This window comes from Bos taurus, chromosome 6 (genome assembly GCF_002263795.3).
Source record: "Bos taurus isolate L1 Dominette 01449 registration number 42190680 breed Hereford chromosome 6, ARS-UCD2.0, whole genome shotgun sequence".
Lineage (NCBI taxonomy): Eukaryota > Metazoa > Chordata > Mammalia > Artiodactyla > Bovidae > Bos > Bos taurus.
Window position 1 is genome coordinate 68303454 of NC_037333.1, and position 17342 is coordinate 68320795.

Here is a 17342-nt window from a genome sequence, read left to right on the forward strand (position 1 = left end):
ACAGCAAGCTTGAGTATCAGCCCTGGGGAGCCACATGCTGAGACCACAAGAAATGGGCCCACACTGCCCCCCTCCAGGTAGGCCAGTGGTGGGACTGGTGTGCACCCCGCTGGGGTCTGTGCAGCTCAGACCCTACCCAGAGGCCTGTGGCTGCTGCCAGTATTGGGGGCAGGGGAAAGCCACACCGATTCTTTCCTAGAAACCAGATGCCCATGAGATCAATGAGCTGGAAGCCACTGCCTTATTTTGAGAATGGATCTTTTATTTCATAACCGATAAAGGGCATTTTCTATGCAAAATCTCAGCTAAGCAATTCATTACACCTAATATACCTACCCTAATTCTGTTTTTCACTGATATTCTCAATTTGCTCTTCCCAGACCCAGGTTTCTGGATTGTGTTGCTTTTTCTGACTCAAAAAAATGGTGAGTACCCTCCAGAACCCTAACTTTCTGAACTTCAACAATAGTGGCAACTTTACTATGATAACCAGAATATCCTCTACAATGCCTCAAAATCAGGCTTGGACTGATTACCTGGACATAAGACTTGCCAAGGACTCACATTTTATAAAAAGGATTTTAAATCCATGTGTGTTAACACTACTCAGATATAATTCTCTAGGAAGAGAATTCCTCTTTATTTTTCTGTCAACAACTTCAGAGGCAGGGTATTAAACTGATTGAAGTTTAACAAGATTGACATTATTGCTTAAAGTGCTTGAATTGGTTACATTAAAAAAAAAAGGTACAGATTTTTTAAATAAAAACTAAAAAAAAAAAATTTTTTTTGCAACAAAGTCAAATGTGCCACACAAATGCAGTAACTATTTTGGTTACATAGAAATGGAAGCCAGAAATATATTAATATAATACTGAAAAACAAATTTAATTAGGCAGAAATGTAGGAAATAACTTTCCCTGACCCGTGCCACTTACATGAGTGAATCACACTAGTGCTGATAAATGCCTTGACCATATAATAGCAGACAGGGGCAAAACATTTAGTGCACAATATTTTAATACACATGAACGTACAAAGTTGATCAAAATGCAATGTTTATAGATAAAATCCATCTTTGTAATAAAGCTACACTCCAATATCTAAAATAAGCCCTAAGCTCCAGTTATAACATAGTTCATTGTTAGGCATGCCCATGAAAATTAAGGGTATCCATGAAAATAAATGCATAGGGACCATTTCTGTCATTTTTTCCCCATTTCATCTGAAATCCAAAATATACCAAGCTATAAAACCAGTATGACTGGCTTCCTCGACAAAGCACCACTCTCTTGCGTTTTTGCTCCTTGGCTCTCTTCAAACCAGCTCACTTCGTGTTTCTTCGGAATGGAAAATGCATCAGAATAACAAGACTGGGCGTCGGCATTCTACCAATATTTACTTTTACATAAATGACACTTCAGCATACTGTATCATAAGCTAGATGTTAAACAAGGAAGTAACCAATAAAGCAAACATTCCTTCTCTTCTGAAAGTGGCAAACACTGTAACTTATTTTAAAACACCCAGCAGTGAGAAGAAATACAGCAAGCCTGCCCATTCCTGCCAGAAAAATGACACACAAAACCCTGGCCATTTGAGGGACTATTGCTGAGCTTTTGTGCTATCGTTCACCTCAGAATGGTCTCACACATCCCACACCATCCCTGCTTCACACAACGAACGAGGGATGAAAAATAAAGAAGTGTTATGTACTCTAGTCTTCACACAAAGTGAAATGACTTGGGAGGATGTAGCTGCCTAGTGTTTCTTTCATTTATTAAAGAAGAAGGGGGAAGATGATCCCAGATAGTGCTAAAGTTTAAAAAACTGATGGAGTGTGTTGGTGGATACGTGTATTTTTATCTCAATTTTCTTTTTCCTGCACCACACGACCATGTTAATGTCTTTGTATTATCTTCAATATTTATGCAAACATTTATCCATGAACACTGAATTTTAACTGACCTTTTCTACTAAAAGGAATTATTTCAGTTAAATCACTGAGAAAAACTTTTTGCTCATCCAAAAAAACCCCAAAGTACTGAATTTATGACTTAGCACTCAGATAATACTTCTCTAAGGGGCTTCCCTGGTGGCTGAGCAGTAAAGAACCTGCCTGCCATTGCAGGAGACTCGGGTTGGATCACTGGGTTGGGAGGATCCCCTGGAGAAGGAAACCCACTTCAGTATTCTTGCTGGAAAAGTCCCATGGACAGAGAAGCCTGCAAGGCTACACTCCATGGGGTCACAAAGTCAGACATGACTTCACGACTAAACAACACATTAGTTCTACAGGTTTCCAATTGAAACTTTTTTCCTCATAAATTAGCTTCAAGAGTCACTTCACAGATAATTTTAACAGTGTTTCTCATGTATCACTTCCAACTATATTAGGAATCAGCCATCGTTTTTTGAAACTTTGCAACCTGCAAATATATGGATTATGTATAGTATAAACAGCTCCCTGTATCAGTCACCTTCAATTGAAAAGCATCTCTTCTTAAAAACAGGATGAAAACTCACCTTCCAGGTAAGCGATAACTGCATAAGTCTTATGGAGGGAAAAAAGACAAAATATTTATAAATATGAATTCGCCTCTAAACAAGGCAAGGTATATTTTCATCACTTGTATAAAACAATAACATGAAGATCACCCTGTTTTTGTCTTCTCCAGTGAAACGTAAAACATTTCACTTCAAGCATGAACAGATGAAGGGTGGCATGCTTATGGAAGTTGTGAGCAATAAACAGTTCAAGATACTTCAAAGATAAAGAAATCCAGTTTTCATCTAGATAAAGTGCTATGCTCTTAATTGTTGCAAAATGGCCAGTAACATTTTCAATTTCAATTTTAGTTCACATTATGCCAAAAGTTTGCGTGTTCCTTCGCTGATGTATTAGGTAACAAAATAACAGGTTCACAGTATATTATAGTGTATGGAAGTCAGCGGTCTTCCCACAGGAAGCTGAGATCTACACCTCATAAGATTTGTAGGAAACCAAAAACCTGCTCAACAGCAAAACAGCATATCGAACCTTTTAATAAAAGGCATCGATACTCAAATGATTTAATAAATATACATACAACAAAAGTGAAAAAAAAAAGTAAAACTATGGTGAGATGAGGTTCTTCCAAAAAACTCCGTCTTGTCAAACATCCTGGGAGCCTGAGCCAAAGAAATGCTGCCACTTTGTTCATCGCACCACCTGCCCACTGACACTTCCTCTGACCCACCTGCATCCCCAGCTAACTCCAGTATCTCCTCTGGAGAAGGTTCCACGGTAGCCCTGGGCTTGCCAGGACCTGAAACGCTGAAATATGAACTGTTGTACAGTGTGGCTGATGGGAGGACAGGTGCAGCGTCTTTGTTCTTCCTGGGAAAGGACGGTGTTGGTGCTGCCTGGCCAAGCAGAGCTGGGTGGGTGGCAGTCCCCGTGGTGTCTCAGCCCTACCGCCTCTGACCATGGAACACCAGTGGGGTTGGAAAGATACCCTGGAAGGCTTAGCAGCACCGGATAAAGGAGAGATACAACTCACAGGACAGAAGAAGAGCATCACTAAAAACAAAGAGCACAGAGCTATTTTCCTGAAACTTGGTTTTGGTAGAAAGAGAAGAAAAGCAACTTTCCACTGTGTACAAAAGCTTCCTCCTCTTGGCTTCGCCTGCCCTGAGCTCCACGCCTCCTCAGCCCCTGGAATTGTAACGGCCGGGTGGGCACAGCCCTGGGCATCCTCGAACAGCTTCTCTTCGCCCTGTTCCACCCAGAAGATGAATTCAGTTTTGAGGTTACTCAATTTTAAAACATTTTCACTCGAACAAACTTAAAGCTATAGTTGCAGCTCTAAAAGGTAAGCATCTACCCCATTCTTCTGTCCTTCTGTCAGAAAAGAGGCAGAGAAGCTAAAAATGGGGAGCAATGTTTCCAGGGGCAAGTTAAAGGAATGCATTGAAAGGAGACCCCAGAAGCCATTTAGAAAGATTAGCAAAGACCCCAAATAGACTGTCGATGTTTGTAAGAAATGGCATTCTAATTTAGCCAGACAGCGGCATAGCATGTACCTGAAACTAAAATTAGCAAATGTTATTCATCTAAACCTTACTACAGTCTGATTGCAGTTAACTCTACCTCAGACTAACATAAAACCACGAGTAGTGCTGCTTGTAGAAAAATGAAGGGGGAAGAGAGTCACGCAGCCAGACCACCGAGACTTGGAGTGATGCCGTGCATCGGTGGCCCACTGGAGAGGAGGGACGTTTGCAGAGAAACCAGGTCCGAGTGCATTTTCCCTCACTCGAGTTAGTTCCACAGTCCTTTAAGTTATTCTCTTGACTGATAGAATAAAATATATCCAGATTCTGAATTTTTTGATATATCTGATGTCAGGCCATAGAATTCTTCAATAGCTTGGGCATCTATTTTCTGCAAGAAAAAGAGAAGTGAAACAACACAGTGGTTTAACATGATTACTGGGAGAAGGGAAGAAAGGCTAACGGGATGCACAAGAAAATGTAAGAAACACCGTCATAAAATTGGGACCTTTCAACAGCAAGTGGGTAACTCCACAGGCTTGACCGAGAGAACATGAAGACATACGCTGCAAATCACTGGGAAAGAATGCCACCCTTTCGACTATTAGCAACCATAGGTCTGCACTCTTTGAAGAAGACAGGACTTCTATCTTTCAAACGGTATACTGTGGGAGCTCTTGGGAATAAGCATAATTTATTCAGGTCATCAAAGTTTATTCCCTTTACTGCTACCTTAAGTGGGCTGAAACAGACCATGTCTTTGAGTATGGAAGTCTCTCCGGCTAGTGTTCCGTTACAACAAAATCAATATATGGAATATTCTGGTGTCATATAAAGAATTCTAGGTTGAACAGAGAGAAAACAAAATTTTCAATAATAATATCAGAAAATTTTGGTATAATAAAAGGATTTTAATACAACTTTGAAGTTTATTATTTGGTCCCAGAGTAGGCTTTAGTCACTGTAGGAAAGAGGACTTCCATGTAAACATGACTTAGGATGGCAAGGAGGTCCCACGTCTGTGGTCAATCAGTTAACAAAAATACAGTATTGATGAGCCCCTGATCTCACCCCTTCTCCCGTTCCAGAGAGGATGGGGAGCAGCGGAATGTATTTCTGAGAGAAATGTAAGCTGTTTTCAAGTCAGATGACGGGAATACAGGCCTATTTTAGAAAATGTCCACATGCACACATCCCAAAACACTGTCTCCGCCCCAGCTCCCTTGGATATAATCATCTGCATACCAACCTCTACAATGTCGTCGTCAAACAAAAGCCAGAAGCCATGACTTTTCACAATAGTAATATAATGCCCACGATTAGGACCACTGGAAAAGAACAAACAGAAGAATGTTACTAAGTTAACATTTACTTCTTTATAAAACTCTATGTAGCTCTTTATATGCAATGACTTTTTTGGGGGAAAAAAAAAAAAAAAACTATCACTGGGACAGAGAACTTTGGATAAGTCATGTCCACGTCCACATGTCTTTGGCCACAACTCACAGAGAGATACCTGGGTGCTGACACTGTGCTGGGCACAAGGGAAGATGAATAAAGTCTCTGTCTTTGAAGGATTCACAATCCACTGGGGAAAACAGACACTCAAATCCAACAAATATTAACACATAATTATTGTACACCCACTAGGCTCCATCTAGGTCCATTCAGGAAGTCAGGTAAAAAAAGCAGTGAATGGGGCTTCCCTGGTGGTCCCGTGACTCTGCTCCCAGTGCAGAGCGCCTGGGTTTGAATCCTGGTCAGGGAACTAGATCCCCTGTGCCAAAACTCAGTTCGCAGGACATCCAGCATGGTGCAACTAAGACCACGCAGTGCAGCCAAATAAATGAATAAATGTTAAGACTGGGAGAAAAGCCTCTTCTCTTCTACTTAAACAAACAAACAAAAAGCAGTGAATGAAACAAAGTCCTGCCTTTCCTGAGGTTGAGGGTTGGAGTGGTAATAAACTAAAATACAAATATATTTCAAGTGGTGATACATGCTGAAGAATATAGCAGTGCAACGGCTTGGTGAGCGACAGAGGGAAGATGCTACGGTGATGACATGAGATGTGAGCAGGAAGAATTTCCCTGAAGGGAAGGAGTGTGTGTGTGTGAGAGAGAGAGACAGAGGGAGAGACAAGCCATGAGACCACGTGATGGAAGTTTCAGGAAGGGAGGAGAGCAAGTGTAAGGCCTAGGGGATGGGTGGGGGTGGGCATAGTGTGATCAGGGAACAGCAAGGCAGCCAGAGCCAAGTGAGCTGCAGTGGAGGAGGGTTAGGAATGGGCCACTGTGGTTAAGATTATGGACTTCAACTGTGAGTGAGCCAGGAAGACACTTGGGAACTTTGAGGAGTGATGTGATCTGATTCGAGTTTTAGAAAGATATTAAACCAAAATGTATAATAACCAGTAGGAAAACAAAAAGGTACATTATTACACACTACAGAAAAAAGTAGACCGAACAACCAAACAGCTTCTCCTATGAAGTCAGATTTGCACAACTGAGGGAATTTTTAACTCTAACTCTGAAGTTTTGTTTTCTCAATGCATCATCAAAGTTGGAAAGTTGAATCTGCCTTAGTTTGCTTTTTCTTTGCTACACTGCACAGCATGCGGGATGTTAGTTCCCCAGTCAAGGATCAAACCCACATCCTGTGCATTTGAAGTGCAGGGTCTTAACCCCTGGACCACCAGGGAAGTCCCTTTAGTTTGCTTTCTTTAAATAAAAGATACCCCAGAGGACTGTTCTCACCTTTCTCCAGCCACTCTCCCCTCTCCCTCTGAGCTCCAGCCCATGGGCTGCCTCTGTTTTCACACACATCAGCATTCTCAGCTTGGGCCCCTGTGACTGCTGCAGCTCTGCCTGAAAGGGTCCTCACTCATGTCTGCATTCTTGCCTCTTTTTATTCCTTGGGTGGGCTTCAGCTCAAATGTCATCTCAGGAGATAAACCTTTGCTGACCACCTTCCCTAAAGGGGCACCTCCCACTGCTCTCTGTCATTGCCCTGTTCCTTACTAGGAAGGCTTCCCTGGTGGCTCAGACGGTAAAGCGTCTGCCTGCAATACGGGAGACCCGGGTTCGATTCCTGGGTCAAAAAGATCCCCTGGAGAAGGAAATGGCAATCCACTCCAGCACTCTTGCCTGGAAAATCCCATGGACGGAGAAGCCTGATAGGCTACAGTCCATGGGGTGGCAAAGAGTCGGACATGACTGAGCGACTTCACTTTAACTTCCCTAAAGGGGCACCTCCCACTGCTCTCTGTCATCGCCCTGTTCCTTACATCATGTGTGTGCTTAGTCGCTCAGTCACGTCTGACTGTGTGTGACCCCAAAGACTGTAGCCCGCCAGGCTCCTCTGTCCATGGGAATTCTCCAGACAAGAATATTGTAGTGGGTTGCCATTTCCTAGTATATACATAGAGTCAGACATGACTTATTGACTAAACCACCAGGAACATAGCATTTACATAGCATATACATAATATATGGGATTCCCTGGTAGCTCAGCTGGTAAAGAATCCACCTGCAATGCAAGAGACCCTGGTTCAATTCCAGGGTCAGAAAGATACCCTGGAGAAGGGATAGGCTTCCCACTCCAGAATTCCTGGGCTTCCGTGGTGGCTCAGACGGTAAAGAATCTGTCTGCAATGAGGGACACCTGGGTTCGATCCCTGGGTTGGGAAGATCCCCTGGAGGAGGGCATGGTTAAATCAAAGAAAACTGTTAAAGAACCCTTAGAATGAATAAATAAATAGAAAATAGATGTATGTGTATGTATGCTCAGTCACTCAGTTGTGTCCACCTCTTTGGGACCCCATGGACTGTAGCCCACCAGGCGCCTTTGTCCATGGAATTCTCCAGGCAAGAATACTGGAGTGGGTTGCCATGCCCTCCTCCAGGGGATCTTCCCAACCCTTAGGTTCTTTAAAATAATTAGCAGTTAGAAGTATTCTTCAGGGGGAAATAGAAAGGTGGCTTGTAACTGACCAACAAATACAACTTTCTGAGAACGTAAGACAATAATCTGTGACTATGGCTCTGCATGGAACAAAACAAGGGTTGCTTCAGGTATGTTACAGTTTCTGATACCATCCACCCAGTAGAGGAAAGGAAATCACTCCATCCCTCCCTGTGGAACCACGCATCCTCTTGGTAATGGTCTGTTTACTACCACTCCATCCAGGTGGATGGAGAGGAAAAGACACCTGCTCTGTGACAGGCCCCAATCTGAAACCTACAAGGGCGACAGCGATATCGATCCCAGGGAGGGGACACAAACCCATCCCAGCTGAGCAAATAATAACAACAGGTGAATTTTCAGTAGAGTTTTCAAGACTTACACCAAATTATACAATAAAAAATATTTCCTCAAAAGACTTCCAGCAAAAACACTTTGCTTCTCCATATCTAGGGGATGTCTCTCCACTCTTTTTTTTTTTTTTGATTATGTACTTACTATAGAATACAGGGGAAAGGCTTAAAACTGCCTAAAGAACACATAAGGATACATTTTAATTATTCAAATGCCAAAGAAGTACTAAATTCCATCCACTGCTTCCAGTCTTTATTTAGGTATCTTAAAACACTTTTGTGATCATACTAAATGAGTAACCTGGTTTTTCAAAAATTAAAATCACAGCACAAACATTTACTTTTCCATGTGATTTCAAATTCTTTGTATCCAATGGAGATTTATTATTTCCCTTATGAGAGAACATTTAAATTATTATTATGCATTAATTTTATCTTTATTTTTAAATTTATTATTTTACTTTATATACCTAAGTTTAGAGATTCATTTTGAGGTGATAAACTGGAGCTTAGAGGAAATTCCCCGAAGCGCCATCACCACTGAGTCTGAGATCCCCGGCCCCGCCCCTGAAAGATGTGGCAGAGTCCACGTGGCCCAAGGACAGCCCCCCCTCAACGCGCTCCTTGCCCGCCCTCACCTGCCGCAGTGTACCACCACCGCGACCAGGTCGTACATGCGGTCCAGGTTTACTGCATCACTGGAGGTGTTGAAGAGCCGGAGTTCCAGTGGGAAGACCACTCGGTAAGAGAGCTTGGTGTACCTATGGAGCTGCTCCATGTACTTGAACCGCTTGAGGTGCAGGGCCAAAATCATGGGCAGCTTTTTGACTCTCATCCTAAAATAAACCACGGAATAGAAAATCAGTGGCACCCAATCCCTGTGAGTGGGACCAATTATACCACGGCCTGCACAAATGGAGAGCAGGAGGGGTTCAACAAACTTCAAACCAGCAAACTGCCAATCCACGTGCCAGAGTAAAAGGACGCTCGCTTGTACAGACTTGGCTAACTGGAGCCTAGTAAGCAGAGAAAAGTGCAGCGGGGCTAGGATGTGGGGGGTGGGATCATATGCTTGGTCAAAGGAGACACCCCAGAACTTACGTACCAATAAAAATATGATGCACAATTGCTCTACGTCACTGCCCTCTGCCTCCCAGGGAGAACGATATTTGGATAATCCCTCAACTCTGAGATAATGGAGAGGAGGGGGACAGTTTTTGAGAAAAGCAGGCTAGGGAAAGGACAAGCAGAGGGTGGATTCTGTACATATAGGTTCTGAGAACCGACAGGCAGGTATGCCTCAGATACCACTGCCAACTGGTTACCATCAGATAACCAGGCATGCTAGGCCCTTTCTCCCTCCTTACCCCTGGGCTCCTGGGCAAGTCATTTCCCTTTTCTGGCTCTCAGGTTCCTCGCTTATAAATTCAGAGATTGATTGGCTTAGGGCTATATTTCTCAAAATAGGCTCGTGAGAGCACCGGAGATGTTAATGGATGCGGGGTTTCTGAGGCCAAGTCAGGATGCTGCTCTCCCTTCTGTTCCTAAGTTCCTCCTGGCACATCCACATACCAAAGGCTTTGAGAAATCCTGCAGAAAAGGATTTTTTGTTCGATGCAGCAGTTCCGCAACTTACACAAACATGAAAAGCTCTTTTTTTCAACTAGATGACCATTAAGATTCTTCGGTAAGAAGTTGCAAAGACAACAGTTTATGGAGATAACTCTGACAGAACAGAGGATTTTCTGGTTACCTTCGAGGACACCCTCTTTGAAGGCCCTGAATTATTGTAAATGCTGTTTGACTTGTGCATATTTTCCATGAATTATTGTTTGTAAAGGACACATTTAATAGAATATTATTTAGAAATCTATTGGAAAAAAAAAATCCTGTGCATAAAAGTAAGCAAAACCACACCATCAGCAGAAACATAAGATTTATGGGGATCCCTATTATTTTTCAGGAACACAGCATTTTAGTGTATACAACTTCCAAGGTTGAATAGAATATGCTTTCATGCTCCACTGGAAGACCTAGGATGGCCTTAGGCAGACTTAGTTTAGATTACACGGATGAGGACAGAGGTAAGCTCCCCAGCCACTAATAAATGTTAACTCCCATCTGCCACCACAATGACTAACCTTTCTCCAGTTCTGAGGCACCAAAGAAAGCTGTGTATGCCTGGGGATGAAGAGCTGGGAGACTGGTCAGAGAAACTCGTTCAACTTCAGCTCTAGACCCCTCATGGTGTTAGATGGTAGGAATGGGCATCTGTGAGTTATCCTGAATATGCCACAAACCATGGGCAGGGTAAAGTTAACTCATGGTAAAGCTTTACAGGATAGTAAAAAATGTCAAGTTTCTTGGCTTCTGGGGACAGAACATAGGGAAGGACAATTATTTCACATTGTTCAAGACCTGTAACCGACCAGTGCTGGTAAAAAGATGGGCAACCTTGGGTCTTGTATCAACTCTGAATACGATAACTTTCTTATTACCCATCCATAGACTGATGTTATTGGTTTCATGCTTCCTTACTAAATGATTAGTATTACTTGCCTCTATCTTCTAAATAAGAAGTTCCAACATTAGGCAATACTAACAGTGTTACTGGGTGACCACTATGTGTTATGTACTATGCTAAGTCATTTTTATAATTCACCTTTAATCCCAAGAGGACAGTGATCACACTTGATCACCACTTGTTTACCCAGCATGAGTATCTGGCACACTGAATAAATGAATGAACAAACAAACAGATGAACACATGATCAGATGAATGGGCAACTTCCCCAGGTAGGCATCCTTATTCTATTCTACAAGTGAAGAAGGTAACTGACTTCTCCAAAGCTACTTGGTTACGAGCCCTAGGAACTGGGATTCAAAAATCAGATCTGTCAGGCTCCACGATCTGGTCCCTTCTGCGGAAAGGAAGCCACCCCCTAGGCTAAACCCTTACGTACCTTTTCTGGGCCTCCTGTTTGCTGCAGCATGTTTCACAATAATACTTCTGTTCACTACACAGTGTTTCTGTGTTGCTGAAATCTCTGCAGAGAAAAATATTTTCAACTCAACAGAAGTCCAAAATGTACTCAGCTTACCATGTCCTAAACTCTCTATTACCTGTAGGGTAATTTTTAAGTGAATGTGGGGAAAGAAGTAATGAGAAAAGATCCTTCTTGGGAGCAAGTGCTATGATGATTAGAGCATGTTCACTGGGCTGGGTTATGATTTCACCATGAAAGATTTTCAAGTAAGCTTTATTTAATGGGACACAGATAGATCTAAATTAGGGTTTCCAACTGATTCAGGGAAAAAAAAAAAAAAAAAAAAGAAACTCAAGGTTTTTAAGAGACAGTACCCGAAAACTGGAGATAAAAATTATAATAGAAAAATACTAACTACAGTAAAAGCCAACCATTACAGTGAAAGTCAAATCCAAAAAACCATCACACAAAATGCCAGGAGACATTACTACACGGTTAATGAAAAACAATCTGTCTTAGGTGGTCTACATTTTCAAAGAGCACGAAAGATAATAAAATTTAAATCGTATTCAATGGCCCTTATATTGAACTCAGAAAGTCTCAAATTATCAGGAGATGACTACCAACCCCCTGCTCCCCTCCTCCCCACATGCTGGAAGATAAGAACTCCCAACTACCTCCTCTTGAGAACAAACGCCATTGGGATGCTATATCTGTATTCACCTCATCATAAGATTTTACTGTACTACTGATAGCTTTCATTTTTTAACATGTCATGGCTTTTCATTCTTCTCTGGTCATCAAGATTCTACTTAACATTCCTGGGGTACTGCCTCAAAGGCTGAATAGAATATCCAGAATATCATAACACCCTGGAGTCTTGAAAAAGGCCGTGACATTTCCTTATTCATAGGAAGTGTCCTAGCACTAGCTCGACCAGCTTTTACCAAACAGAAAAAGTTATTTACGTGGTGTTACTAACTCAACCACTTAAATAGAGCTTATCAAGAGAATACATAGATTATTCATTCATTAGATTCCCCAGTGGCTACCGACCATACCCTGGACTGGGTGCTGGGGATCCACAGAGAATGCCTGCCCTCACAGCACACAGGTTACCAGAGACACACGCAATGAGCCACTTACAAGACTTAGTGTTCGGTGCAGATTAAACATACATCATTTCATACTACTGACTCCCCTGCCTAAAGCTCTTCGATAGTTTCTTGGTGAATTCAGGAATAAAATCCAAATTTCTTTTTTAACTTCTTAAAAAATTTATTTGACTGTGCTGGGTCTTAAGTTGCAGCATGTGGGATCTCGTTCCCAGGCCAGGCATCAAACCTGGCTCCCCTGCATTGGGGGCGCCGAGTCTTGGCCACTGGACCACCAAGGAAGTCCCTAAAATCCACATTTCTTGCTATGCCAACAGACTGTCTGCTCTTCTGACCTATCTCCTGCCTTCCCACCTCCTTCACGCTGCTCCAGTCCCACTGGCTGGTCTTCTCTGCAGCTCCAGGGTGCCATGCTATCCCTACTCGGGGCATTTGCTAGTGCCATTTTTCTCTGCACTGACAGCTCTTTTTCCAGATGCTTCCATCACTGGCCCTGCTCATTGTTCAGAGCTCAGCTTCTACGTCACCTCTTTGGAAAGGACTTCCCCAGTCACTCTTTCCAAACCCATCCAGCCCCTACTCTGTTGCTGTCTTGTTTTCCTCTGAGCACTTATCACTATCTGAAACATCCTCCTACTTGCTGGATGACGTGTATGGGCAGTGACCGTGTCTGTCTCACTCACTGCCAGAGTCCCAGCACTGAGAATGGGCCTGACACACAACAGCACTCAACGACGTGTGCTGGATGAATAAAGAGAAACGCATGTGTATAAAGTCCCCAGCAAAGTACGGAGGATGGAGAAATGAATTTGAACTGCAGCAATTCAGTATGTTTCCCCAAGGGGTGATATCTAAGTCAGATTCTCAAAAAGGGAAAGTGAACCAAGGGATTAAGAGTCCAGGATTCCAGACAGAGTGAAGGCCATGGCTGAGAGGCATGAACACAAGGTACAGAGCACACTTCTTAGAAGCTGTGTGGACCCTGTGGCTCTCTAACTTGTCTCTGCGGGCTTGACAGCATCAGATGGTGCTTTCTGGACCATTTCTGGCAGCACTCTAGAGGAAGGACTGTAGGGGGTCAAAAAGCAAAAACACAGTTTAGAAGGCAAGTATACTCAACCCTCAGACTCCAAGTGCCTGATACCTGATACAGACTCAAACTCAGCTGAATGAATACTGCTCGGCTCTTCATGTTAAGTAACTGTTGTGAAATCTCTTCTTGGTCTGCACAAGATTTACTGGGGTAGAACAGAGCAACCAAGAAGGGGCAGTGAGTCTGGGTGAGGGTGGAGAGTCATAGTTTTGGAATGTCTACCACAGACAAACCTCTCCTCTATCCTACTAAAGAATCAGAGTAAGTCAGGCAACAACACTGTAAGTAAGGTACACTCCAATAAAAGTTAATTAAAAAAAGAAGACCTCAGGCAAGTACAGCAAATAAGAAATTAAACACTTTCTACTCAAATTTCTCAATAAAAAATGTTTTTGTAGATCCACAAAGGTAAAAACATAGCAGAAGTTGGTACTTAAAGACCCGATTCACCATCCTGCCCAGCCCTAGATGACTGGAAGCTTGTTGCCACAGGAGAGGCAGGACAAAGCCTTCAGAGCATCTCTGAGTCAAGAACTGGAAAATGCGGCTAAGTTATAAAGACAGAGTGGCCCCAGCAGGAAACTGAGGCACAGCAGAACTGTCAGATAATGCTGTACAGTTGTTGGAACAAAAGAGGGCAACAAATGTTGAGGAAACTCCTCAATGAGGAAATCAAAGAGGAGAGGAGAAAGGTCTTTTAGACACTTGGGATAAATTACATCAAAGCACAGAGGAGAGGTTACCAGGAAAGCACAAAACTCTGTATTTCTTGAAAAAGAGTCAAAGAAACACTTTTTAAAAATATACTTTGGGAGCAAGTCTAATATGAAACACATACCTTCATAAGGACTATAAAGCCTAATGGAAATGTACACAAGAAAACTTGAAAAAAATGGAGAATGACTATGTTTCCAGCTGAGACAGCTACAGGTTGTAATAGCAATCATGACCAAGGTAATGTCTATGTTTGAGAGAAAACATTTTTTATTTAAATCTTAACCTTTCACTCAACACATTAGCTCAAAAATTGATTTAAAAAAATTCTCAGGGGCGGTCCTAAGATGGCGGAGGAATAGGACGGGGAGACCACTTTCTCGCTCACAAATTCATCGAAAGAATATTTGAAACTGAGCAAATTCCACAAAACAATTTCTAAATGCTGGCAGAGGATATCAGGCACCCAGAAAGACAGCCCATTGTCTTCGAAAGGAGGTAGGACAAAATATAAAAGATAAAAAGACAAAAGAGGTAAGGACGGAGATCCTTCCCAAGAAGAGAATTTTTAAAAAGAGAGGTTTCCAAACACCAGGAAACACTCTCTCTGGCGGGTCTATGGCAAGCCTTGGGATCTCAGAGGGCAAAATAACCGGGAGGAAAAATAAATAAATAATTAAAATCCATAAATTACATGCCTAACAGCAACTCCCAGCGGAGGAGCAGCCCGGACAGACGCTCGAATTGCCCATTAGCAAGCAGGGGCTGGACAGGGAGGTGCAAGCCGCATTGCTTAGGGTAAGGACCTCGCCTGAATGCCCCAAGGGCAATCTGAGGGAACTAGCTTGAGATAGCAACCCAGACTGTGGGATAGCTATGGGTGGCTCAGACGGTAAAGTGTCTGTCTACAATGCGGGAGACCCAGGTTTGATCCCTGTGTTGGGAAGATCCCCTGGAGAAGGAAATGGCAATCCACTCCAGGACTATTGCCTGGAAAATCCCATGGACAGAGGAGCCTGGTAGGCTACAGTCCATGGGGTCGCAAAGAGTCAGACATAACTGAGCAACTTCACTTTCACTTTCAAGGTACACCGCCAGGCCTGCTCACAGAACAAAGGACTGAGCAGAGCTAGCCGGCTGCGGACCAGCCCATCCCCCACCGGAGACAGGCAGGTGAGGGCAGCCAGAGCTGGAAGAGGGCAATCCCGGCCCCAGAGAGGCATCCTATACCAAACTGCAAGCTGACGTCATTGCTAACCAAGACTTCTTGGGATTCTGGATAGTCAACATCTGCCAGGAGAGTTGCAGACAGAGATCAGTTCCCCAGAAGAGACACACGGCACACCTGAGAAGGCATGCCCGTGTACACCCAGAAAACCCAGTGGCTGGGATGGGGGAGGTGATAAGTCATAGCCTTCAACTGGGGGCAACTGCGCTCATCAAGCACCTGGTCACCTGAGCTGCTTGGACCTGGAAGGGCACGAAACGCAGGCCCAACCAACTCTGCGCCTTTGTGGAGTACCCGAGAACCTGAACGGCTTAGACCTGGAGACTGCATGAAACCCAGGGCCTGCATCAGACAGTTCCCGGCAGAGCAACCTAGAGCCTGAGCGGTGTAGACTGGGAAAGCACACACGCCATGAGCAGGGGCAAACCCAGTGTGGCTGAATCACTGTGAGCACACGCCAGTGATATTTGTTTGCAGTACCTCCCCACAGCACAACTGAACAAGTGAGCCTAAAAAAAGTGACCTCCACCGCCCCACTTGTGTCAGGGCGGAAATTAGACACTGAAGAGACCAGCAAACAGAAGAAGCTAAAATAAACACAGGGAACCACTTTGGAAGTGACAGGTGCAATAGATTAAAACCCTGTAGTTAGCACCGACTACATATGAAGGGACCTATAGACCTCGAGAAGTACAAGCTGGACCAAGGAACTATCTGAAAATGAACTGACCCCACACTATCCGCAACAGCTCCAGAGAAAAGTCCTAGATATATTTTTATTATAATCATTTTTTAAATTAAAAAAATTAAAAATTTTAAGTCCCCTATTACATCTTTAATTTTCATTTTTATAACCTACTATTATCTTGCAAAAAGAAAAAAGAGAGACCCTATTTTTAAAGCAAACTTCATATATATATATATATATATATATAATTTTTTTGACTTTTTTAAAAATATTCTATTTTTGAGAATCTAACCTCTACTCTAGATTTTTAATCTTTGCTTTCTGGTATTTGTTATAAATTTTGTACCTTTAAGAACCCAATCTTCAGTACCCATTTTTACTTGGGTACAAGATTACTGGCTTGACTGCTCTCTCCCTCTTTGGACTCTCTTTTCTCTCCACCAGGTCGCCTCTATTTCCTCCCTCCCCCTTTTCTTCTCTACCCAACTCTGAATCTCTTTGTGTGTTCTGGGCTGTGGAGAACACTTAGGGAACTGATTACTGGCTGGATCTGTCTCTCTCCTTTTGATTCCCCCTTTTATCCTCCTGGCCACCTCTGTCTCCTTCCTCCCTCTTCTCTTCTCTGTGTAACTTCGTAAACATCTCTGAGCGGTCCAGACTGTAGAGAGCACATAGGGAAGTGATTACTGGCTAGCTTACTCTCTTCCCTTTTGATTCCCCCTCTTCTCCTCCTGGTCACCTCTATCTCCCTCCTCCCTCTTCTCCATGTAACTCAGTGTACCTCTCCAGGTGTCCCTCACTGTGGAGAAACTTTTCATCATTAACCTAGATGTTTTATCGTTGGTGCTATATAGATGGAGAAGTCTTGAGATTCCTGTAAGAATAAGACTGAAAACCAGAGGCAGGAGGCTTAAGTCCTGAGAACACCAGAGAACTCCTAAATCCAGGGAACATTAATCAATAGGAGCTCATCAAACGCTTCCATACCTGCACTGAAACCAAGAACCACCCAAGGGCCAACAAGTTCCAGACCAAGACATACCATGCAAATTCTCCAGCAACACAGGAACATAGCCATGAGCTTCAATATACAGGCTGCCCAAAGTCACACCAAACCCACTGACATCTCAAAACTCATTACTGGATACTTCATTGCACTCCAGAGA

General features: G+C 43.1%; 1 protein-coding gene across 1 annotated transcript in view; it reads right to left on the reverse strand.

Annotated features, from left to right (window-relative positions):
* Positions 1–484: 484 nt before the first annotated feature.
* Positions 485–17342, reverse strand: part of USP46 (ubiquitin specific peptidase 46) — a 74538-nt gene continuing 57680 nt past the window's right edge. The window contains exons 6-9 of the mRNA NM_001192444.2: positions 11315–11398; positions 8990–9187; positions 5285–5363; positions 485–4426 (exon numbers count right to left, since the gene is read on the reverse strand). Of these exons, the coding sequence (NP_001179373.2) occupies positions 4325–4426; positions 5285–5363; positions 8990–9187; positions 11315–11398 (463 nt within the window). The 3' untranslated portion in view covers positions 485–4324. The remainder of the gene's footprint in view (positions 4427–5284; positions 5364–8989; positions 9188–11314; positions 11399–17342) is intronic.